This window comes from Mus caroli, unplaced genomic scaffold (assembly GCF_978045245.1).
Source record: "Mus caroli unplaced genomic scaffold, Mus_caroli_1 scaffold_20, whole genome shotgun sequence".
NCBI classification, from domain to species: Eukaryota; Metazoa; Chordata; class Mammalia; order Rodentia; family Muridae; genus Mus; species Mus caroli.
The window spans coordinates 7321861-7346001 of NW_028227275.1; the positions used below are offsets into that span (position 1 = coordinate 7321861).

At 40.2% G+C, this 24141-nt stretch overlaps 3 protein-coding genes and 1 pseudogene across 11 annotated transcripts in view; 2 read left to right on the forward strand and 2 right to left on the reverse strand.

Moving 5' to 3' along the window:
- Shoc2 (SHOC2 leucine rich repeat scaffold protein) overlaps positions 1 to 9081 on the reverse strand; it is an 85331-nt gene extending 76250 nt beyond the window's left edge. The window contains exon 1 of one of the 4 annotated variants that reach the window (XM_021151661.3): positions 8835 to 9081. The gene's annotated coding sequence lies outside the window, so the exon portion shown is untranslated. The other 3 variants (XM_021151659.3, XM_085834251.1, XM_021151660.3) reach the window with 3 other exon arrangements.
- Positions 3123 to 3196, forward strand: LOC147000115 (U2 spliceosomal RNA; annotated as a pseudogene).
- On the forward strand, positions 8742 to 21770 carry Bbip1 (BBSome interacting protein 1). 3 transcript variants are annotated; one of them, XM_085834253.1, is made up of 5 exons: positions 8742 to 8981; positions 9529 to 9641; positions 13759 to 13843; positions 20597 to 20672; positions 21282 to 21770. In XM_085834253.1, the coding sequence occupies exons 4-5, from the start codon at positions 20627 to 20629 to the stop codon at positions 21437 to 21439; spliced, it is 204 nt and encodes a 67-aa protein (XP_085690379.1). In that variant the 5' UTR covers positions 8742 to 8981; positions 9529 to 9641; positions 13759 to 13843; positions 20597 to 20626; the 3' UTR covers positions 21440 to 21770. The 3 variants fall into 3 exon arrangements, with proteins under 3 accessions (XP_085690379.1, XP_029328285.1, XP_085690378.1); XM_029472425.2 differs by having other exon boundaries at positions 13759 to 13838; positions 20554 to 20672; XM_085834252.1 differs by having other exon boundaries at positions 13759 to 13838.
- Positions 21771 to 22915: 1145 nt separating this feature from the next.
- Positions 22916 to 24141, reverse strand: part of Pdcd4 (programmed cell death 4) — a 28829-nt gene continuing 27603 nt past the window's right edge. For 3 of the 4 annotated variants that reach the window (XM_029472570.2, XM_021152004.3, XM_021152003.3), the window contains exon 12: positions 22916 to 23675. In XM_029472570.2, coding sequence (XP_029328430.1) covers positions 23615 to 23675 — 61 coding nt within the window. In that variant the 3' untranslated portion in view covers positions 22916 to 23614. The remainder of the gene's footprint in view (positions 23676 to 24141) is intronic. The other variant, XM_021152002.3, reaches the window with a different exon arrangement.

The following is a 24141-nucleotide window of genomic DNA, read 5'->3' on the forward strand; positions in this document are numbered from 1 at the left end:
AAGTACTGTACACAACACTGTGAAAATATTTACATTGCAGTTACCAAAATTACCTTGGTTAAAAAGAAAAAGAAAAAAAAAAAAGAGAGAAAAAACTTTTTGAGACAGGGCCCATTGGCCTTGAATTTACTGTGATGGTAAAGATGACACTGGACTAGCAGCCTTCTCTGACTCACCTTCCAAGTACTGGCAGTAAAGGCATAAGCCAACCTGCTGCACCTGGCTTAGCAAGAAATTTAAACTGTTTTGAAAATAGTGACCCTATTTTTAAAAGGTAATTTTTTCTCAAGCCCCAAAATAATTTTTATATTTCATGCATAATAATACATCTACCATCCATTTTTTTGCAAATTTTCACTGATCATTTTTGATCATTTAGGTCTTTAGTATTCAAAAACAAAACTTGGTAGTCTTATATAGTCGGATTATTATATACTCTGTTGTTAACCCATGTTCTGCATGTTCTAGTATAAACTATTATATAACAGAAAGATGAAAACTTTAAAATACTGCAGCACTGCAAGTCATTTAGTATGCTAAGTTCCCACTGGTGTTTAGTGGGTGTTCTGAATTGAGGCCATATTTCTAGTATTAAGAATTTCAAAACACTACTCCCAAAGCACAGAAATAAATGTCTTCAGGGTTAAATCATAAAATGTACTCTTTTAAGCTGCCTAGCATATAAGCACCTCACTTCTATGAATTTGGAACTATGACTAACACATGGAGATAAGCCGGTATTTGTCATAACAACAAAAACATATATAGTCACAGAAGTTAAGATACCTTATTGTTAAGATATAAGTGCAAATATTTGAACTAGAAATAAAAGCTCTGAGTGAAATGTTAAACCTTCTATCCCAAATGTATACAAGCTAAAGCTTCACAACTCAATACTCTCTCCACCAGGTCAGCCAATCTCTTATACAGCTCCAAATTGTGGTAAAGAAAGAAATGTCATACTGAACCTAAATTTCCCAGTCCAGATGACTGAAGATGACAAGAAAAATAAAACTTACTCCCAGTTAACAACACTTTGGCCACTTTGTCACTAAAGCAGGTTACACTTTCAAACAACAGTGATCAAGAAAAGCATGCTACAAAATTTCACATATTGTACAGCTAACCAAACAACTCGAGGTGAGGTGAAATATCAAACCCCACCTTTGAAAATGTTACGGTAGTACTATATCATCATACTATTCCAATACTTTCAGGTTTGTTTCCATTTATTTTGTCCACTAAATGCTCCTTGATGCCTGTGATGTTTAACCTCATTAAGCAAAATTTCCTACTAACAACAGCTTAACACTAAAAGCTTTAAACCATATCATTCAGGTTGGAAATCTTTCTGAAATAAACATTTTGTAATCGTTAACAAATTACACCAGTTGACTTCTTTGTGGAATTAGACTATGAGATTCAACATGCTTACTAATTAAGCTACTATAAATACTATCTTTTTAAAATTGTCTTCCAACTGTCATTTCTATTTGTTTTGAGACAGGGTCTCTAAAGCACAGACTGGCCGGGAACTCAGGACAATTAATGGTTGGGATTACAGCCATCACACCCAGCTTCCAACTGTTTTACACATAGCTTCCCAGGCTCTCATTGTCAACTCTCTTACAACCTATAGGAATTAATTCAGCCTTTTTACCATTTGGTATTTATTTTAATTGTATATTACATGAGAGCAAAAAGGGCCTAAATTAAGGACTGAGGTTTCGAAGGATTTAGAAATTGTGTATTTGAGAACAAGAATATGCAAAATTCTCTTTGTCCTTTTTAATGGCCTATTCAATCTATGTAGGTCTCTGCATTATTAATAACTTAAAATCTACAAGGTCAAAACACTGTGTTAATACATTGAAAAAACAATAAAGACAGTGAGTACTCAACATATATATATCCTATATTTCAGCAAAAAGACACATGCAAACCATTTCAAAAGTGATGAGTGTAACAAAAGAGAAAATATAGATTCTTTAAATCTAGAGATCAAAATCTTCCAAATGACGTATCAAACTATGGCCTCAAGTTCATCCCAGAAAGAGACGTGGGTAGTATTAAAGCAGATACTATCAGAAATTCTTAGTTTCCTAATGACTTTGAGATACATAAGATATAATATATATCATTTTAGATGGCTACTGAAATACAAAAATCTAAAAAAAGAAAAAGAAAAGAAAAGAAAGAAAAGAAAAGGAAAGAAAAAGAAAAAGAAAAAGAAAAAGAAAAAGAAAAAGAAAAAGAAAAAGAAAAAGAATGCCCAAAATTTCTGCAAGTGTCTCTATACCCCTCAAGAAATAATACTGAACAGGGCAGTGGCAGGTGGATCTCTGAGTTCAAAGTCAGCCTGCTCTATGGAGTAAGTTCTAAGACAGGACTATACAGAGAAACTCTGTTGTGAAAAGACAAGAAAGGAAGGAAAGAAGGAAGGAAGGAAGAAGGAAGGGAGGGAAGGAGGGAGAGAGAGAGAAAGAGAGAGAAGAGAAAAAAGGGAGGAAGAAAGAAAAAAGGAGAAAAGAATATTATAAAAAAATGTTATTTGACTGAAGAAGGAAAAGGAGGAGGAAGAAAGATTGTATAAAAACTTACTTAGCTGCTAGATGGTAGCTAAGGCTACTAAATAAATCCCAGTACTTGGGAGGGAAATGGCTGATTCCAGGGCAGTGTACAGTACCTAAGGAGATCCTATCTCAATCAACGCAACTACTCGGTCCTCAAGTTCACACAGTAAAAGTGTGTAAAGCTCTCCATCAGGATCTGACCACAGAATCAGAGCCACCAAAATAACTAGCAGTATCCAGCAAGATTAAAAGTAAGGTTTTTATAATACTCAGAAGGAATATTTACATACTAAATTTAATCATGTTCTAAGCATATAAATATCATTCTGTATGTATTGCCTAAAGAAAAAGTTTAAATATAAATTTAAAGAACAAAATCAGTAAGCCTCAAAATTATCACATACTAGGGTGATATCTTTGTATTGCATTAAAATATTAATCAAAATATTTACTTAGGTAAACATTTTAAGTAATAATTTAAGTACCCCTTAACATTAATACAGATCTATACTATAGTCCAAAGTCAAAATTGAATTAGGTACACAAGAAATCGCTTCTCGGCCTTTTGGCTAAGATCAAGTGTAGAAATAACCACCAAAATATAAACTTTAATGAAAATCTACTGTAAGGCTTAATATTTTGAATGGCATACCAAAGACATGGATTGGTGCAGTGAGACCACAGAGTCTGAGTTCCATCCAAGAACCCATCTGATGCAAGGAGAGAACCAACTAGGGCAGGTACCCTTCACACATGTGCTTCACTGTGATATCCATTTGCCTGCACCCACAAACACCTCAAATAAATTTTAAGGATTTGAAAAAAAATATTACTGGAATCCAAACAACTAGTCCTCATAATTTTCAAAATGGATCTCTTACCTAACCCTTGTTCTTTTTCTACTTTCAACCACCACACACAGGGCATATCCTCCACACACAGGGCATATCTCCAGCGAGCACTGCCAGCTACACAGACAGGCTCAGCCTTAACTCATCCCAGTTTGCTATGATTCAGCTGGTATGGCACTTGTCACATTGTGTACGCATGGCTTGTCCAATTCATACAACAAACCATAACTTAAGGAAAGCAGGAAACAAGGAGCATTTACCTTACAAGCTAGAAAACCCAAAATAAAGTTAATTTCAAATTCTAGGAACTACTTGTATCAGAACAAGTCATTTAATCATTACTTCTAGAACATTAGTGAAAAAAAAAAATTAAAAGAAGGTATGGTAGCTCACTCTATAAAATCCCACACTCCAGAAGCTGAGGTGATGGGTTCAGTTGCAGGTCAGCCTATTACTTCAGAGTTTGAGGCTAACTTTGGCTACATAAGGTTGTGCCATCTCCCCAGCCCCAAATAAAAAGTTTATCAGCTATAAAATTATATCATTAAAATGGTAGGCTTTCTGGATAGCAATGGAGGGTAAGTAATATACTGAAACATTAGAAATTCATAGTGTCATAAAGACATCACAAAAACAATTCATAAGCCTCTCAGGTATACTACATGGGCTGACTTCACCCTTTGAACCATAGGTTAGATGCAAGCAGAATGTTCATTCTTCCCCAGAGATGAACCCTGACTTGTTCAGAATGCGCTACTTTGTGTTATCATTTCTGACTAAGTTGTAATGAGGCAGTATGAAATCTAATTAGTTCTCTTTCAATCTTGACAATGAGAACTACATACTTACTCAAGAAATACACGTTATCATCTCAAAAGCTTAAGACCGCTTTGTAATTATAATATTCTTTTTATGTGTTCCAACTTTGCTTCACTGAACTAACAATGCCTTGCTAAAAAGTTGGGGACAAGGAGAATACATTGAATAAAAACTATTTTACTTTAAAATAAGTACTTATTTTAGAACACGCATTCTTTTTCAGACTTAACAAATGTTTTCTCCACCCTGTTCTGATTAACAAGCACATTTCAGATACTATGCAACATGCCAAGCTCAAGCATACTCGTAACTTATGAAACTGCAAATTTTAAAAGTCAAGTTTAGACAAGTAGATAAGAATATTGAGAGTTTAGTTCATTAAGAGAAAATCCTTGTAAAAAGATCTACAGGGCACAGCTTTGATGTGGTGTGGCATGCTTACGAAGGCGCAGCAGTTGAGAGTAAGGTAAAACTAGCACATGGTTATGTTCATGTTTTGTTCATTAGCCTTAAATTATAAACTGTCTCATACAAAATATCTGATGCACAGAATATGCTAAGTCTAACATTAAATAAGATTACCTACCAACCTAATTATTTACACGACTCATTTCAAGTATCGTTTTACATATCACTCTGCTAAAATATACAGCCAAATCAATTCATTCACAAGAAAACATTTACCAACTCTCTAATAGTCTAATAAAAACAAACACTGACACTTCCGGGTATCCAAATCCCCTCCCTTAATTTAGATAATTTTGTAAACAAATTCCAGAAGTCTTACACCATGTCTAAGCAACAGAATTCAGAACTCACTAAGGGAACTATTTGGTTGTTTTCTGGTTTAAATTCTGTCTTGGTTAAAGCAAAGGTTTTATGCTTCTTCATACGTGAAAGACATATGAAGAACATAGCAACTGACCTCAGAGATGTTATTTCATTCCATCTTCACCCTCCAAATACCCATACCCTTACATCTACACACAAGAGGCCTAGTTCTTGTTCTGATCTAAAATGCCAAGAGTACTTTTATATGTGAACTACCTTTTTAAAAACAAGAATCTTTCAGAAACATAATATACAAAACATATTGATAATTCAGCAAATTTAAAAAGTATGAATGAAATTATTACTTGCACAAAACAGCCCAATTTTATCCACAATTGATATTTATAATAGAAAACTATATATATTTGAGGCTGGAAAGATGGCTCAGCAGTTTAAGAACATTATGGCTGCTCTTGTATCGAAGCAGAGTTTTATTCCCAGCACACATGGCCACTCACAACCGTATGTAAGTCCAGTTCCTGGATGTGTGACATCTCCTGGCCTCTGTCAAGTGCACATGTGCTGCACGGACACAAGCAAGGAAAACCTCATGCACGTAAGGATAAACACGCTCACATCTCAGCAACAGCCAGAAGCCACCCTGAGGTTAGGTCATATAGAATATAACGAGCTATAGCTAGAAGAGGGAAGCCATCGTCCTGAGACACATAAAGAACAGCTATTGATTGATTGATTGATTGATTGATCAATTGCAGGGGTAGGAAAATCAAACCCAGGGAATTGTACATGTTATGTAAATACTCTTCTACTGAGCTACACCCTCAACCCAATGTGATAATATGTTAAATGAATTTCTACAAGCACATCAAAAATCCTAATTTTCCTGTTCCTATTTAAAAATAAAGTGCCTCAAATTTATGACTGGTTTGAAGTTCACATGCTGACTTTTGATCTATACTTGCTACAATTACCAAAAACAGTTCTAATCTAATTTCTGACATCTAAGAAAAACAAACTAAAATGTAATCCAGGTTCAAAATACTTATGTATCTTCTGAATAATGAAAGAAAAACACCGAGAATATCATAAAGGAAATGCCAACTGTGACAAATATAGTTTCTTCAGAAACTTAACAAGCATCTGGGATAAATGTACTTGGCTAGAGTGAGGTCAAGACTAACTTCCAACTGACATTTCAAGAGTGTGATTTCATGCTACCTTTTTGTTTGTTTGTTTGTTTTTTGGTTTTTTCGGGACAGGGTTTCTCTGTGTAGCCCTGGCTGTCCTGGAACTCACTTTGTAAACCAGGCTGGCCTCGAACTCAGAAATCCGCCTGCCTCTGCCTCCCGAGTGCTAGGATCAAAGGCGTGCGCCACCACACCACGCCAGGCATATCATGTTACCTTTAAGTTACATTTAGTCCTTTGAAAGGTAGAAACCTTAAACAAAACCCTTTATTTCGGTCTCTTTTACTTTGCAAATGCATACTCAAACTAAAATAAAAATACTTTGTGTCTTAATAAGTTTGGAAGACTTCTCACGGAGAAAGTTTTGAGTGTGCAGCCTAAGCCCGCGGTGGTAAATGACTGACGAACGTACGCATTTAGGTAGTTTATCTTTAACTCTCATAGGAAAAATAAAAAACATTTGAAGAATTCAAATATAGTTGCAATTTAATTTGTAGACTTAGTGAACATTACAAATTGTGAATAGCTAAACCTCTAAGTTTCTTCAAATACATAGCAAAGAACAGTGACAAAGGCAATGCCAGGGAGGGGTGACTGAAGGAATGAGCGTACTAGTAAATGCAGGTCTTTAAAATCAAACATCTTTGTCAGGGCTGATGATTTACACACAAAAACACTTGCTTGCACAAGTCTACCCTTCGATTCTGAAACAGCTAAGTTTTTGATTCGGCAATCCTTCCGGGCAGATGCTAGAACTTCTGACATCCACAAAGAGTGTACGCGATTACACCGGCGTAAACTCCCAGATTAACCATCCTGCTGCAGACCAATGTACCACGCAGTCCACATTTGCAAGCTGATTTTTACTTCCCTAGAGTCCTCAAAAATACTTGTGGGGATAGGTCGCAAAACAGGGTTTCCTCTTTTATTTTCATCACCTTCATAGTGATACAAACCAATGGGAAGAAAATCGAATCTCCCAAGTGTAAAGGTGAGATGAGATAAAAAAAAAAAAAACACCCCAAAAGCATCTTCTTTCCGATTCCCAAATAGACAAGCAATTCCACCTGTTTGTAAACCCCCCACTTGCACTGTTAACACAAACCTCTGCTGAGAGGGACGGGGGAGCGAGGGGAGAGGGAGAGGGAGAGAGAGAGGCGGGCGGGCGAATTACTGCTTTGGAGTCCTTATTCTTCTACCTAGGCATGGGGGAGGGGATGGTACAAAACAATGGATACCGAGGGGCTAGGGGGAAAATCGTTTTGCCCTGCAGCCTCCAGCGTTCCGAGCCGGGGGCGGGGAGTTACACTACTTTTCCTCCAGCCCTCACAGCCGACACGGAGCCTGCCATCAGGCGCGTTGAGCAGGGCGGTCTCGGCGGCCACAACTCCTTTCACTCGGCAACACACCCAACGCCGAGCCACCGCTCGTCCCGCAGGGTCTGCGGGGAGGAGACCGCCCAGCGCCGAGGACTTTGGGGTGGAGGCGCAGAGACCCCACCCCACAGCCCCACGGCCGCGCCCGCCCTCCCGCCCGCCCGCCCGCACGGCGCCAAGCGTCCTCGCGACCCGGGCAGCCCCGCAGTCCCGGCCGGGAGGCGCCGAGAGCCCGGAGCAGCCGGAGCGCGACTGACTCGCCGCCCCGGGCCCGCGCCCGCGCCCCGGCGCTGTCCCAGCCGCCCGCTCCGCAGTAGGCCCGGCCCGGCGCTGTCAGGGGCAGCCGGCCGCTCCCCGTGTCCCGCCCGCCGGCCCCGCGCGGGCAGCGGTTCCGAGGCTCCGGCACTCCGGGCCGTGGCACCCCGGAAAGCGGCCGCGGCGCCTCCCAGGGCCCCGACCCCTAAGGCCTCGCCCGGGCTCCGGCGGCTCGCGCCTGTCAGGACGTGTGGGCCTCCCCTTACCGACGGCCGGCCGGGCCCCCCCGACAGGCAGGAAGGCAGAGGACCGGCCCACCGGCGCCCCTGTGCCGCTCCCGCCCCAGGCAGCCGTCCGGAGCCCCGACTCCACCATCCCCGCTCACCTCCTTCCTCCTCCTCGTCCTCCGCTCCCCGAGCGACGCTCCCCTGCCACCGCCCCCCCGCCCCTCCCCCACTCGCCCCGCCCCTCCACACACTCTGGCTCCAATCGCCCCGCCCCAGCCCCCTTGAGCGAGCATGGGCATTCGCTAGGGAGGAGGGATGGGCGGAGCCAGAGCAAAAGCAGTCACCCAATCAGAGAGAAACCTTGGCGCCAGCTTCCCTATCTCCGCCCTTTTCCTTTCCTCCGCGGCAGTGCGCGGTCTCCCGCCCACTGGGCGCCGCTGGCTAGCTCCGCCACAGAGAAAAGCCTCCAGCCGGGTAGAGAAACAACTCCCAGTCGGAAGTTACGGTTGAAGCCCAGGCAGCCATAATTGATGATGGCAGGAGGCGTTTCCTGTCACCCGTTTGACGTACGCTTTTCCTGCCTTTGGTCCCCCGTTACCCCAGGCAACAGCAGAGCCGTCTGGAAAGGGATGCACCTGTAAGTATACTTACGGAGGATGTGCACACACACAGTCCACACTGGACGAGTTAATTCGCGCTCGGGAAGTGCAGGTTTGCTTGCCAGACCCTTTAACGGAGCCGCCCGATCGCTTACCTAGAACTACAGTTTAGGGCTTCAAAACTCCCTCGCGCCGGAAGTTGCGCTCGGCACTTCCTAGTAGGGTCATGGCCAGGAGGTGGGCGTAGCCGGACCCCGCCTGCGCCCCAGGGGCTGCCTCCTCTCCCAGAGCTGAAGAGTGAGGTAAGTGTCCCTGACGCCCTACAGCGGGGCCGGCCAGGCCGGATGAACCGCAGGGAGGGAGCTGGGAGAAGACTAAGCGGAGGCCCCGGGCCGCTTCCGCTGGCAGAGGGTTTCCTTTCCGGCTGCTGGGGCGGTGGCCAGCCTTCCCTCCGCCCCTCGGAGGTTCCCTGTAGGGCGAGGCAGCCGGATCCGCCCCCCGCAGACCCTAGGTCTGCACAGTGGGGCACGCCGCACGCCTACTCGGTATTTTCACTCCCTGGCCTTTAGAAACTCCAAATTTTGGGAACCAAAGAAACCAGTTTCCACCCCAGCTATCAAAGAAAAAGATGATTTCCCTGAGCCAACCCGCAAAGCAAAACCTTCCCTTTCGTCTTCTGATTTTTTTCTTCCCTTTCTATCCTGCCTCCCCTTTCTGGGCTCTATGTAAGCTTCAACTAGAATTCTGGGTTAGGGTATATTGAAGTAGTTAGTCCTGGGTGTTTACGATTGTGAATATCCTTTTAAAGGACATTTTTAAAATATTTAAAATCCTTTATGTGTCTCCAAGACATTGTCTCATGTAGTTCCTCCTGTGGGCGTTTGGAGTCAAGAAGTCAATCGTTCTGATAACTACAGATTGGATTCCTAAAGCTGCAAGGAAAAAAAAAGAACAATTTTCAGGTAAATTAAAATATGTTTATACCTAACCAATCGAAAATTAAAGTACCTTCTCTACCTATGTTCCAGAAAAAAAAATGAAGTAATCTTGTTCTCCTGAGGTTTACTGTTGTAGTCAGCTGTCACCTTTTGTGATTTGTGTCCATTTACCTGCTTGGTAATTGTTAAGACTCTGCTATGTACACATTTCTTTCCTCGACATATTCCAACTTTAGTACTATTTAGAGGTCATTTAGAGGTCTGCAGTTAGGCAGACCCTAACATAAATTTCCTAGGAATTTTGAAGTAGAGAATCTGCAGAATACAGTATTCTTACAACCAAGAGAAGTAGCAATTTTGTAAAATAGAATACAGAGAATATATAAATCAAACTCCTATCAAAGTTTTGTCTTATACATGGACATTGCCACCTTAGAACTTTAGACCGTCTTCCCCTCTGTGACATTGACATTTTGAAGACGTCAGCGCAGAGGTATTGTTGCAAAGGGATCCCTTTTCTTATTTCGTGCAAACCAGAAGTTAGACTGGAGGCCTGACTGACTGTGTAAGTACTTTCCCAGCTGGGTTCTCAGACGCAGCTCTATATACCGGTGCCTCCTGTTACTAGAAGAGTCCATCCCACCTGTCAAGCCGAGGGTTTGGCATTTGATTTGCCTGTGTATGTGTGTATGTAGAGTATTTCATAGTGCTCTAGGCTGGCAGTATAGACTGTCTCCCTTTAATAAATGTTGCTACTTTGCCTATGCTTTAAGCTGATGCAATGAAATCTACAGCAAAGTATACTGATGTCAGCATAGTTTCTTGAGTTTCAAGTCCTGGCACCCTGCAGACTGCTGTTGAAAGGTGTATAGCTCTGTAATTCAAATACGTGAATCTTGATGTTATCTTGGCAGATACCAAGGTAACTATTGTCCATCTGGCCACAGTCCAATTTAGGCAATGGTATTTTCTCCCTGAAATTCTTCTGTAAGACCTCATTGGTCCTGTTGTTTCTGTGATAGCTTTCTGGTAGTAAAGATTGTGTATTAAAAATTGCAAAATCAAGATTAAACTTAACACTTAGTTCATTAGGAACATGCCCTGCCCAGTGAATAGAGAACTGTGGGATTTAGTTTATAATCACAAGAGGAAACCGCCCAAGAATGCAGAGCTCATGTCGTTCTCCTGCCCCACACTCACTTTTCATCCTGAAAGTTAAAAGGAATCTCTTAGGTTATTGTAGAATGCTGTCAGCCATCATACAGAAAGTTAAAATAACATGTTTCAATAGTTCTTTGTATAGGAGGAAGTGTGCTCCTATATGATTGTGAAACAATCTTAATACCGAGTTCAGGAAGGCTAAATAATATAATAGTTAAAACTAGATTTTAGAATCAGGCCTGGATTTCAGCAATAAACCCATTCACTAGTTAAGTGTCTCTGGGCTGTTTAAAACGAAATTTGAAGAGAATTCAAGTATTATATAAAGTACTTTAGCTTGCTTCATAGCATACCGTATGTGGTCAGGGTATGATTATTGTTAACTTCTAAACAGTGTCTAATTTAGGCACATATCGGGCATTAAAATATTTAGAAAGTTAGTGTGTGTGTGTGTGTGTGAGAGAGAGAGAGAGAGAGAGAGAGAGATCTCCCAAGTTCAATGTCAAACACATAAAAAGATTCTAATTCAGTGATTCTTGAGGGCTTTAGGAAAAAGAATGTATATTTTTAGTGATGACACAAGGTTTTTATACAGAATTTCTGAGATTTGAGGACTGGCATTTGAAAGCTGAATTTTGAACCAGGTATTTTATATGAGATGACGATGAATGTAAGAGTGGTGTGTGCTTCTGCATCATCCAGATCTCCCATGAGCAGGGCCTCTTCTGAGGCTTGGGCTCATTTCAGAAACTAGACACCACACATTTTATTAACATGAGTCTGAGTTAATTAACCAAATTGAGCATGTTGCAACACAGTTATCCTAGCAGATGCCAGCTAGCTACACAGAATAGAATCTGCTCTGTCTCCAACTGTCTGATGTCTGATGTCAGTTGGCTTCTCGACGTGTGAATGTTATCAGTCCATACTCTGCTGGCATACGGGCAATTGCTTAAGTAAAGCTGGGTGTTACTACTGTGTCTCTGCTGGGAGGCACGTGCTCTCGGAACTTTCTCTCCCCTTTTCTTATTAGCTTATATCGGACAGTTGACAGAGGGCTGGAGGTGTGGCTCAACAATGAATGCTTGCCTACTGTACACAAAGACCTAAGTTTCATCCCTTGTACTGCCCTGTCCTCTGTTCCTCCAAAATCTATTCATCTATCATTCAACTTCAACTTTTGAATACAAAAGAAAAAAAACGCTATTCCCACAGTCCTATGCCATGCCCACTTGAAACTGCACCTAACCAAACTGAATTTACTTTAAAAGAGCCAACTTAATATTCACAAAAGAATTTACTTAAAAGCCCTTACCACAAATAGTCTTTATATTACAGAATTCTTTCTGGTGCTTCAGTCTCTGGGATTTAACTCTTATGGCCTAGTAGGCCAGATCCAGTGGTTTGCACCAGGAGTACCAGCTACCGTTGAGGATGAAGCAGGGATGAGGCCAGGAGTCCCAGAGCAACCTAAGCAACTGCATCCAGATCCTATCTCAAAGGAGGGTCAGCCAGAGTACAACTGGTGCAGTTAGACAATTCGACATATATCACATTGGCTCTGTATTTTACTGTAGGTCAGTGTCACATATGTTTAAAGTCTGAGCTGAGAAGGGAAGGAGAACAGTGGGGGTAGTAAGGACTGGGGAACGTGAGAGCACATGGTTAGCAAATAAACTAGTTTGGGACTATAGGGCTGTGGCTCTATGAAGTCTATATTTCTTACGTAAAAACACTAGGACTTTGTTTAAAGACAATCAAAATGCTTTAAAGTACTATTATTTCTCTTGGTAAGAATCAAGTCACTTGTCATGTCTACCAAAAATTCAACATATATTTTTAACATACAACAGACTCCTGATCCCCTGATTATAGTCTGCATAGGTTTCTACGCTTCACTGATCACTCAAATCCTTCAACAGGATTTGAGCCTTGATTTCATATACTGTGGTGTACATTGCTTTATCAGACATTCAAAATCACTTAAGGATTCAGCAGTGCATGCTGCTTTAAGTTTAATTAAGTTTATAAAAAGTGTTAAATCGTGTTTAACCAGATCATGCCATCTTATAGGATGCGGTGTCTACAATGGTTGAGAACGTTTGGACTTAGAAAATCCCTTACTGGCGGTGCAGAGCATGTCCGCCATGCATGAACGTTTGACTTAGAAGAGGAGACCATTCTGGATTGCTAGACATTGGTTCATCTACTCTTTACTTGATGCTTACAGTTTGGGATAGATAATATTCATGAGGAAATCAAGCTGCAGACTGGTTGAAAGATATATCCAGGGTCACATAGTTAAGTTACCCATCAGTATAACTTCAGAATCCCATTCAAAGTATATACATGAAACAGCAAAACCAGCTAGCTAATTAGCCCAAGGTTCAAATCTGTGCACCATTTTGAAGTATAAATGTAAATAGATTACTAGAAGAAGAAAATCCCAGCTCAAGCTCATTTTACTCAAGTCATATATTAGCTTCTGCTGTCGTAACTTTGTCTAAAACATGTGGACTCCTAAACTACTGTGAAGCATTCCGTCGCAGACTTACGAGAAGTGGTTTAGGATTAATATAGGGGAGGAGGGATGGCGAAGACCGGGTAGCAAGTTAGGAGTACTGGGCACAGAATAACAAGAAAAGGCATTTACCTAAATCAGTTTTTAAAACAGCCAAGCTCTGTCCTGGGTCTTAATTGTCATGTTTCTGCCCCGTATGAATGTCACTGGAGTCAGGTTTGAGTGACAGTCCCCTTTCTACCACTTTTAACACTATGTCTTGCATTTTCAAGATATCTAGTGTCGATGATGACAACTAGAATGCTCAGCTTACAAATTAGGAAAGAACACTATGTGGTACATATATCATCTGTGACTGTGCTAAAAGATCTTCTGTGGTTTGTACTCCACCGTTCCTTTTTAAACATGTGCATATTCCTGAGACTTCCTTCTGATTCACTGTCGCTTTCTTTCTGACAGCAGTCATCGACATCAGAGCTGCCCGTTCCAATAGATTGTGAAGAGTGTATTACTTCAGCCTTCTTTGATTCCTCTTCATCGTAAGGTCTTTTTCTCTTGTCTCTAACAGAGTAACTGTGTGTGTTTCTCTGAAGGGCCTCCAAGTTGTTTCCCCAAGTGTAACAGAGCTGAAGAGAGGACCCGGGTAACAGAGGATGGTGGATGAGAGTACACTTAACAACTATGTAATCTTAGCCATGGATATTTTTTCTAGTTTTTTACATTTTTCAATATATATTTTTAGGGGATTAATGGGAGATGGGTCATTCCAGTTTTGTTTTTTGGCTACATCCAAAGTAATTTAATTCTAAAATGCATTTTGAGATAATTTCTCTCTCTCTCACACACACACACACACACATAGTTCAAATGTCTTAGCTAATACATACTGTTTTCTACTAAACATTGATAGGAGGTAGGTAGGTAGGTAGGTAGGTAGGTAGGTAGATAGGGGGTGGGGTGTTTTTCTAAGACAGTGTTTCTCTGTGTTCCCAGCAGGCCTGAAGCTTACTCTGTAGACCAGGTTGACTTCAAACTCAAGAGACCCACCTGCCTCTGCCTTCTAAGTGCTGGGATTAAAAGCCTGCTCCCCCAGCCCAGTTAGATACATTTAAAGTAATCTGCACTGAAGATTATTACTATGAGAGACTATGGTGGGAGTCTATAGACATAGCACTGTGAAGAGGAGTGATCTCAGAAGCCAAGTACGTTCTGGTCTGGTTGATAGTGGATGTGGCAATGGAAGAATAATTCTGAATTGTTCCTCTGTACTGCTTGGTATGTTTTTATCCATTAAATATCAGTAACAAGCCGCATAACTCTGCTACTAGACTTCTTTCCTCAGAACCTACTTGTGTGGCATCACAGTACAGTAAGAATTGCTAATATTGCAATAGCCTATGTGCACCACACAGATACAAAATAAGCAAAGTCTGTGCTTTAGAAGAAGGCAGGTGCTTCTCTCAGCTGCTGTGTGCACTTGTCTTCTAGCGCTGATCCACCACCTGTCGTTCCACACCCCTGAGTAATCCAGTGTGCCTTTATCATTCATTCTGATGTGCAACCGGCTTCTCTGTACCTCAGTCACTCTTTCAACTGGACTACCTCAACCTCAGTCGTGGTATCATAAGTCAATATTCTGTTTCTGGGAAGAGACCCCATGACCAAAGCAACTCTTATAAAAGAAAGCATTTAATTGAGGACTTCATTAGTTTCAGAGGTTTAGTCCATTATCATCATGGTGGAAAGCATGGAGACATACAGGCAGAAATGGTGCTGAAGTAGCTGAGAGCTACATCTGTCTGGCCAAGAGAATCTAGTCTTGACATGGACTTTTAAAATATCAAAGCCCACCCCACAGTGACACAGTTCTCCAAAAGGCCACACCTCCTAATCCTTTCAAATAGTGCCACTCGCTTATGACCAGACATTCAAATCTATGACACTATGAGCCAAATCTCATTCAAACCGCTACACATGGTCTTTACTATTCCTTCCAAATTTTAATTAATACCTGCAAAATCCAATTATTTGAGCACTTTTTAGTCATCATTGACCATTTTATCACCCAAAGGGAGCACTGTATAGAATGGTAAGATATTTGAATCTCACTAAGGCAAGACAATAAACCATCTTGAATTGATCTTTATTAATTATTCATAAAAAATATGATTTTTAAATTAGCTTTATTTGTAAGTAATGGTGTTGTGTCTTATCATACATGCATCTATGTTATAATAGATGCTGTGCCGTATAAGTATTTTGAAACAAGTCCAAGATCAAGTAAGTTTGGCAAATAATACATTTAAATTCTCCTGTTGCGGATTCATTACATACTTTAGTATATTGAGATTTCAAGAGAGTCTTGGTGTGAAAAAGGGATATCTAACTTCTTTCCTTCGCAGGCTATCTCAAATTTTAGAAACTATAAAATTCTCTCAGGTAGTCTATTACTATCTCTAAGACAACATAATGTGATTTATTGTACAACTCAGAAGTATGTGTGCCAGGGTACACATGTGGTTCAAGACACCTAAAGACAGTCAGGGCAGGACGGAGGCAGCAAGGCTAAGAATCATGGCCGTGCAGACATTAACTTCCACTCTCAGGCTCTGATGCTGGACTCCCTGAGAATCATTTCACGTACTATGATTAAATGCTTCAAGGAACAAAAGTCTCTTAGGTGCCAAAAACAATAAGTAAATAAGGCTCTTAGTAAGACTGAGGACTTGGGATTATTAGAGGAGGCTGAGCTTTGACAAGACTGCCGAGTGCTCAGTGTCCAATACTACTGATGGACACATAACTGCACTAGAAATGCAGCTCATGGTAGAACACTTGCCTAGCATGCGCAACGGTTAAATCTTAACTTACTAGTTAGTGGTCGTTAAAACTTATTAATGGGCCTGGAGAAATGACCTAGTAGCTAAGAGCACCACTAGTTGCTCGTCCAGAGGACCTGGGTTCAATTCCCAGCACCCACATGGCAGGTCACAACTGTCTGTAATTCCAATGCCAGGGGATCTAGCAACTTCACACACATGCAAGCAAAACACCAATACACGTAAAATAAAAATAAATCTTTTTTTTAAAACTACTTATTCATGATAGATCACTATGACTTTTAGTTATATAATGTTCAAAACTTAAACAAAAAATTTCCATTCTGATCTTAGTACTCATGCATGTATAAATGAAAAAAAATCAGACTGTGGCAATCCAAATAAATTCTCAAACATGTATCCAGGAACATACTGAGAAAGGTCTTCTTACTAACAGATGCATGGTATGTACTTTAAAGTTATAATTTAAATTTATAAATTTTTATAGCCAGATAATATGATAGTATGATCAAATATCAAGCATGAAAATGTTATATTAGATTAAAATTGTGACAGAAATAAAGAGGTCTAGGTATGAATAATATAAAATTTCTAAGAAAGAACTTCATTTTTATTTTAGAATGTTAGCTACCAAATTGCTGTTTACATTGAATATTTTAAAAATTCATGTTAAAGTATAGAAATCATCACCTTTGTAACTATTAAAAATGAAAAATGTTTGTCACTTTAAAAAATGTGTAAAGTGGGGGGCTGGAGAGATGGCTCAGTGGTTAAGAACACTGACTGCTCTTCCGAAGGTCCTGAGTTCAAATCCCAGCAACCACATGGTGGCTCACCATCCGTAATGAGATCTGATGCCCTCTTCTGGTGCATCTGAAGAGAGCTACAGTGTACTTAGATATAATAATAATAATAAATAAATCTTTAAAAAAAAAAAAGTCAGGCGTGGTGGTGCATGCCTTTAATCCCAGCACTTGGGAGGCAGAGGCAGGTGGATTTCTGAGTTCAAGGCCAGCCTGGTCTACAGAGTGAGTTCCAGGACAGCCAGGGCTGCACAGAGAAACTCTGTCTTGAAAAAACAAAAGAACAAAACAAAACAAAAAAATGTGTAAAGTGATGAATCTAGTTTCTCCAAAATACTAAGACTGCAGGTAAGAATCTAAAGACAGCCTGCTTTCATACAGTTAGGGAGGACACTTTAGTGATCTTCTCTTTCTACTCAAGGACTTCCAACTTTGTCCACACAGAGGGTTGATTTTGAAAGCTGTCTATTTCTTAGACAAGTCTTTCAACCCTCCAAAAACAATAAAATATCTTAATGACAAAGGTTTTGTCTTCCTTTGAGTTCTTTTACATTCACTTTAGTCAGTCCAGCACTATGGTTGTTTCCATACCTTCTCAGGATTGTGAACTGTACTGCCCAATCAGAGTGACATTCTCTGAAGTAGATTACAGACTTTAAAAAAAAAAAATCCCCCTAAGAGCTTCAAACAATGGTCTAGTGACGTAGCATTTAGTTGGGTATTAAAAATGTAGGTTGCAGCACAGTAAGTTTACACCTGCATTTTAATCTCTTTCTTAATTGTCCATCGCAATCTGGACAATTGTTTTCCATCTAAGGTAATATTCTAGTCAGTGCATAGCCCATATGTTAACGTTTGGCCAGCTGGTGACTCAGTGGCTCAGTACTGCTGAAGATTTTCTCGTTCCTGTCATCTTCACTGCAGCGCTGAATGGGCACCTCTATTCTCAAGCATTCTACTCTCATTTTATTGCAGTAAATGTTTGGTTTAATAGATACAGCAAAGTAGCTCTTTTAAAAAAAGTTTAAACAGGCTGCTCATTTCCCTAAACCTTCTCACTATAGAAATTAACAGGCTTTTGACTTGTTTACAATTCTAAGGCTTAGCACATATACCCACACACTAAAGACTTTGCTTAAGGGCCACCCTAATGGGACCATTATGATTTTCTTACAGCTGGGTTACCCTCTTCCAGCATATCTCAGTTTAAACCTTTATCGGCGGTACTTAGCTACCTTCTGTTGTTTCTCTTCCCTTATCCCCTGCTGTAGAGTCCAAAAGGCAACAGATTTTTGTTCACTGATGAACATTTGTCTGACACATGGTAGGCCCTCATTTAATGAATTGATCATGGCAGTTTTTTTAATACACATTTCAGTAATAGTTGTTTGTGAATTTTCTCTTTTGATCCATCTGTCTCTGGTTTTGTACATATCTTACCTACATTGGTAATATTTAGAAGTAGCCATAACTCCTTAGAAAACACTACACCCTAAAACACTTTCCTTTGGCTAATAGAAGACGACTAGGAGGAAAAAAAAAATGTTTCTTCCTATGCTAGACATCCAGAGCAGTTAATTATGAAAACTGTGGATCCTGGCCAGCGCTGGCCATTTGGGTCTCCACCTTGCTTATTTTAGCCCTTCCCTTCCTGTTTCTCTCCTGTCAAGGCCTAAGGAGCCTAGAACAAGAAATCAGTCCCACTACAGGAGAAACTGCCTTAGCCAATGAGGGCACTGATCTTACCCACACCAGTCCTTTAGCCCCACACCCTTTTCACTTACAGTGGTTCAGTCAGACAGAGAAATGAACATCAAGTCTGACTTTTCCTTGGGCTGTATTTCAGATGTGTGCAAGAGGCACAGACTAAAGGAAAACAATGGGTAGTGATTTACTCACACAAAGCTAGAGCTGCTCATTCTGTAAACAGCTACAACTTAGCCTGTGATGGGAGCGTCTTGGTGATATGTATGAAAACAGTCACTATGCTTTTCTTTTCTCAAAACCAGTAATATCCATGCTGTTCAGTGGCATGACAGATCTGTACCTGATGCAGGCACAGGGGTTTTTTAAGACAGGGTTTTTCTGTTGTAGCTCTGGCTATTCTGACACTTATTCTGAAGACCACGCTGGCCTCCAACTCCACCTGCCTCTGCTTCCCAAGTGCTGGAATTAAAGGACTGCACCTGCTGCCATTGCCCTTCTCAGACACAGTGTTTACGCTGTAATATTTTCAATGAAAAGTTTAGGGGGTTCAGTGCTTATATTCAGTTTAATTGGTGCTATGCAATGCTGTTAGCCTTCAACCCAACCTGGAGGAAAAAGGTTGTGATTATTAGGTACCAGGCGTAAATAACAAGAAAGATATGTCCTAGGATTGTGCATTCTAAAGAAATTGCATAGTAGACTTACCTCATACTCAATTTATGAGGATTTGCTTTCCTGGCCTGTTCCTGACATCATCATCTCTCCCTCACAGAGCAGAGAGAACAGGAATAAAGTCTGGAGATAAGTTCTGCAAAGCAGAGAGAAGTTTCCTGGGAACCAAGACATTCCAGAGTAATTTGAATGAGAGGAGAACCAGCTTGAAGGATACAAAGTATCCTTTTATTAGGAATGTCAAAGTAGTGGAACAAGAATGACAAAAAAACAGAAGCAGCTTCACTTGGCTCTAATTTGCAGTGGGTGGGAAAGGCAGGCACCAAGCCAGCATCACCACTTTATAAATATTAAGTCTTGGTGGTAACGTTGTGAAAGACATAGTAAGGTTGCATCAGTGTGGTCAAACATCACTAACTGGGTGGCACTGTCTGGAAAAGGGTATTTAGAAGACATCATTCTACAACTCGATACACAATACTCAGAGCATATCTGGAACAAGGGTTTCTTTATGCAAGTAACATGTGCATAGATAGCCCTAACAATACTAATACAAGAGGATAGCCTGTTCTTTTACCATCTAGTATCTTAGTAGGACTACTGCTAGAAGCACACTTTTCTATCTGTATTCTGTAGATTTCTGACCCACTGTGCTGCTTCCTTACATATTACAGCTGTGCATTCAGGAACTGAGTGTTATATATTTCCTGCTATAGAGCAAAGGACTTGAAAAGTAGAAGTAAGCTGTTTAAGAATGTTGGAGGCTGGAGAGATGTCTCAGTGGTTAAGAGCAGCTAGCAGCTCATAACTACCTGTAGCTCCAGTTCCAGAGGATCCGACACCCTCACACAGACACGTCAATGACTGTAAATAATTTCAAAATATATTCCTGAAAAACAATGCTTGTGGTTATCTCCGTTTCTCTGTCTCCCTTCTCAGATGGTAATTATGTTGGTAGTGTCTCTCTTCAGGAGAAGCTATCAGTAAACCAAGATAACTTATATATAAAATGTCTTTTCTCAACTAATTTTTTTTTAAAGGCAAACAGAAAATTTTTTCTAGGATGGGAAGCTAGAATGCTTGATATTCCAATTCTCAGTACTGAATAGAAATTGACAAGATCTATGTACACATAAAACATCTCACCGATTTTCAGGGAAGAGGATCACAGAAAACTAATGAGAAATCCGTGCAGATAATGTAGGAATTGTGGTTTCTGTTATGGTTTCTAGTTCCTGGAGAATTGTAATGTTGGTAATTGATTTCTCACTGAAGGAGCAAAAGACTGCATCCAGCACTTTACAGATGGCAGAAGTGAAGTCGATGTTCCGAGAAGTCCTTCCAAAACAAGGTATACCTCACAAGAGCTTGGGTCGAGGGCTGCTGGAGATTTACAAGGGGATGGACAGTGTGGCCCAGCTAATAGCTAAGTTTCTGCAACTATGCTGCTGTTTGCCATGTCTATTGTCCACTCTCACACTGTTCATGAGGAAGCTGTACAACATCCTAACTTTTCTCAGTAAAGGAGCATCTAAAAACTAAGTGCTGTTTCTTACAACTAGAACCTCTATCCGCAGTGCAGGGCACAGTGTGAGACTGTCAAGTGGGATTCCAAGTTGGGGAAAGTGACCTAAATCAAATTTAGTAAGCTAACAAGGTAAGCCATTCAAAAGCAGCCATGTTAAATATTGCACCTTGCTGCATTTTTGTGTTGTATATATACTTCCAATTAAACATGTGGCACAAACAGCTACGTCATATGGCAACAGAAGAGTCTGGCATCCAAGTCCAGCTCCTGCTGCCCGACCTTGCCTGACCGTAGAGAAATGTGACTGCTTTGTCAATCTAGGAGCAGAAACTTTTTCACTGACTCTAAGATTTTAGACTTACATTCTGGTTGCAAATCTAAATCACCAGCTGTCTTCCTCAAATTAATTAATTTCTTATTTCTTATTAATAGGGCAGTTGTCTGTGGAAGATGTAACCACAATGGTGCTGTGTAAACCCAAGCTCTTGCCCTTAAAATCTCTGACGCTGGAAAAACTGGAGAAAATGCAGCAAGCAGCACAGGATACAGTCCGTCAACAAGAAATGGCAGAAAAGACAACCGGCAAATAAGCCACTAATTACTACCACTGTAGGGGACGCCCCATCTTAACCCCTAACTGTTCAGTCACTAGAAACTATTCTGCATCTGTAGGCTAGAAATACTTAAGCTGGACATTCAACATTTTAAAACACAAAATTTGGGCGTTTAAACATTGGTTTGTGTTAAAAGGAAAACTTTGAACCAAGTTTTATGGAATTTTGAAAGTTTTTAAATTATAAATTTCTCACTTTCTCAGTTTATTTACCATAACTATTGTTATGAATGTAAGACATTAAATGCATCTTTTATGGATGAAGGATTTATTAGAAACATGAATCTGAAAATAAACTTTAATGTGAATATATTGTTGGGCTTGTACACTACCCAAAAATACACATAAGCAAGTGTGGGCCACATCCTGCTGACTGCTATGGACTGGCCTTTAGGAGACCTTCAATAGGTCTGGAGAGATGGCTCAGAGGTTAAAAGCACTGACTGCTCTCTACCAGAGATCCTGAGTTCAAATCCCAGCAACCACTTGGTGGCTCACAACCATCTGTAATGAGATCTGATGCCCTCTTCAGGAGTGTCTGAAGACAGCTACAGTGTACTTATATATAATAAATAAAATCTTTTTTTAAAAAAAGGACACCTTCAGCTATAGACTGAACGCTCAGGAACTAAGCTCCTAATTACACCAATGTTAAGAAACAGTGAATTACATAACTGCGACTCAAGTCCCAAATACAAACCCTGAGCTGCTTAATATAACAAAAACTCAGGTGACATGAGCCTAAAAGAGCCGTGATGTTTGAACACTAGAGGGTTTCTTTCTAAGAGATGGTACCTAACCCTGTAACCAAGGAACTGTTTGGAAAATTATACATGTAATGATTTTGCTGCAGTCACCAGACACCTTCAGTTTCCACAGATCTTGAAACCTTGCTAATAACTAGGCTTTATAAAAGAGGCTAGAGGTAACTTATTTATTGGTAGTTAAATATTGGTAATTTAGATAAATCTAAGCTTTGAGTAGAGAATAACACGTTACAATATAAGGGTAAGATCTATTTATATATTAGACAAATTTCACTCATTAACTCATTATATAATAAAACAGAAAATTAAAGTGCATGTGTATTTCCCTAGGATAACCTTAAAAGGCCTTTAACTATTACAGTTTTTAAAATTTGTAATATGTGTGTATGTCGGTGTGTATGCCACCTGTGTGCAGGTGCTCATGGAAGCACAAGAAGACATCTGATCCCCTAGACCTTTCTTCTTGGCACTCAAGACTCCCAGACCACGGGTTTGAGGACAGCCTGGACTACCTAAGCAATTATCAGGCCAGCCAGAGCTATAGAGCAGGTTCTGTCTCAAGAAACAATGAAACATTTTTGTTTGTTTTGTACTGTTAGGATTGAATACAAGGCCTAGTGAGGTTTAGACAGGAAACCTAAAATAAGTTTCAAAAGACAAAATAAATGCACTCCCACTAAAGAATCAACAGTGTTTCACATGTTTTATTTTCTTGTACATTCTTGTAGAACCGGGTTCGTTTTTCCAGTTTTGTAGAAAAATAGATGTTCCAGCCACCATTTACTTAACTGTCTAATATTTAAGACCAATCAATATGTTCCCTGGAAAGATGAAAAAGTCTCATGACTAACTCGTTTTTTTAAAAATTCTTTAAAACAAAAATCTGTGTGTGTGTTGTGTGTGTGTGTGTGTGTGTGTGTTTACTCTCAAAGCACAGCATTTCCACAGCAGCAGCCAACATGGGGTTTAGTAGCTTCACTTCACCCCTAACTAAAGCTTTGAATAAACCAGTGATTTTACTACAAAAAAACACTGTCCTTGAAAGAAAGGAGCGGCAGTCATACATGAACGTGAAACTTGGAATGATCAGTCCTAACCATGGCACTTAGAAAGTAGCTTATCAGAACACCCCACACTGAGGTGGTTACTCTTCTGTCCCTCCATTAATTTCCCCTCAAAAAAAAGAAAAGAAAAAAAAAGAAAATCCTTCAAAAATTCCCATTAAACGTAAGTTTATAAAATTTTAGAAATGCCTTGTACCCAAAACAAATTCTTAAAAAAAAAAAAAAACCTAACAAAAACAAAAGAAAAAGAAAAGCTGTACTGACAACTCTTACAGTGAGATCTGTTCCTGGTGACACCTAAGACTGTAAGAGCCGCTGTGCTCAGTAGCTCTCAGGTTTAAGACGGCCTCCGTCTCCTTCACTTACAAAACGCTTTCTTCCCCTGTAAAAGAACAAACACAAAAGCACTTAAAAATGTGACTCATTGAAAAACACTAAAACCTTCACTTTTCAAAGGGGTTTTCACTAGACACATGAGATGTTTTATGAAACATCAGATGACAAGCATGTATGAGTAGCTTAGATAAATGCATGATTACTAATGAACTCTCTTCCTCTACTTGGATTAATACAAGTTAAAATAGGAAATGAAGACATTTTACTTATAGACTTCAACATTTATTTCGACCTTATTTGAAACCAGTTGAGCCAAACAGACTTGATACAGCATTGAGAATTAGGGAAGACGGAACTGTACAACTTATCAAAACAGCCACCAAGATGGTTCAGAGCAGCTAAGTGCTCTTGCCAACAAGGCAGATGACCGATCCTGGGACCTGCATGGTCAAAGTAAAGAATGAATCCCATAGGCTGTGCTCTGACCTCCACATACGTATCATGGCATAAGC

Coding starts and splice junctions, on each gene's coding strand:
- Bbip1 (XM_029472425.2), top strand. CDS start 20,570: ATGTTGGTAATTGATTTCTCACTGAAGGAGCAAAAGACTGCATCCAGC. Junction 20,673..21,281: donor AGAAGTCCTTCCAAAACAAG/GTATACCTCACA, acceptor TCTTATTAATAG/GGCAGTTGTCTGTGGAAGAT.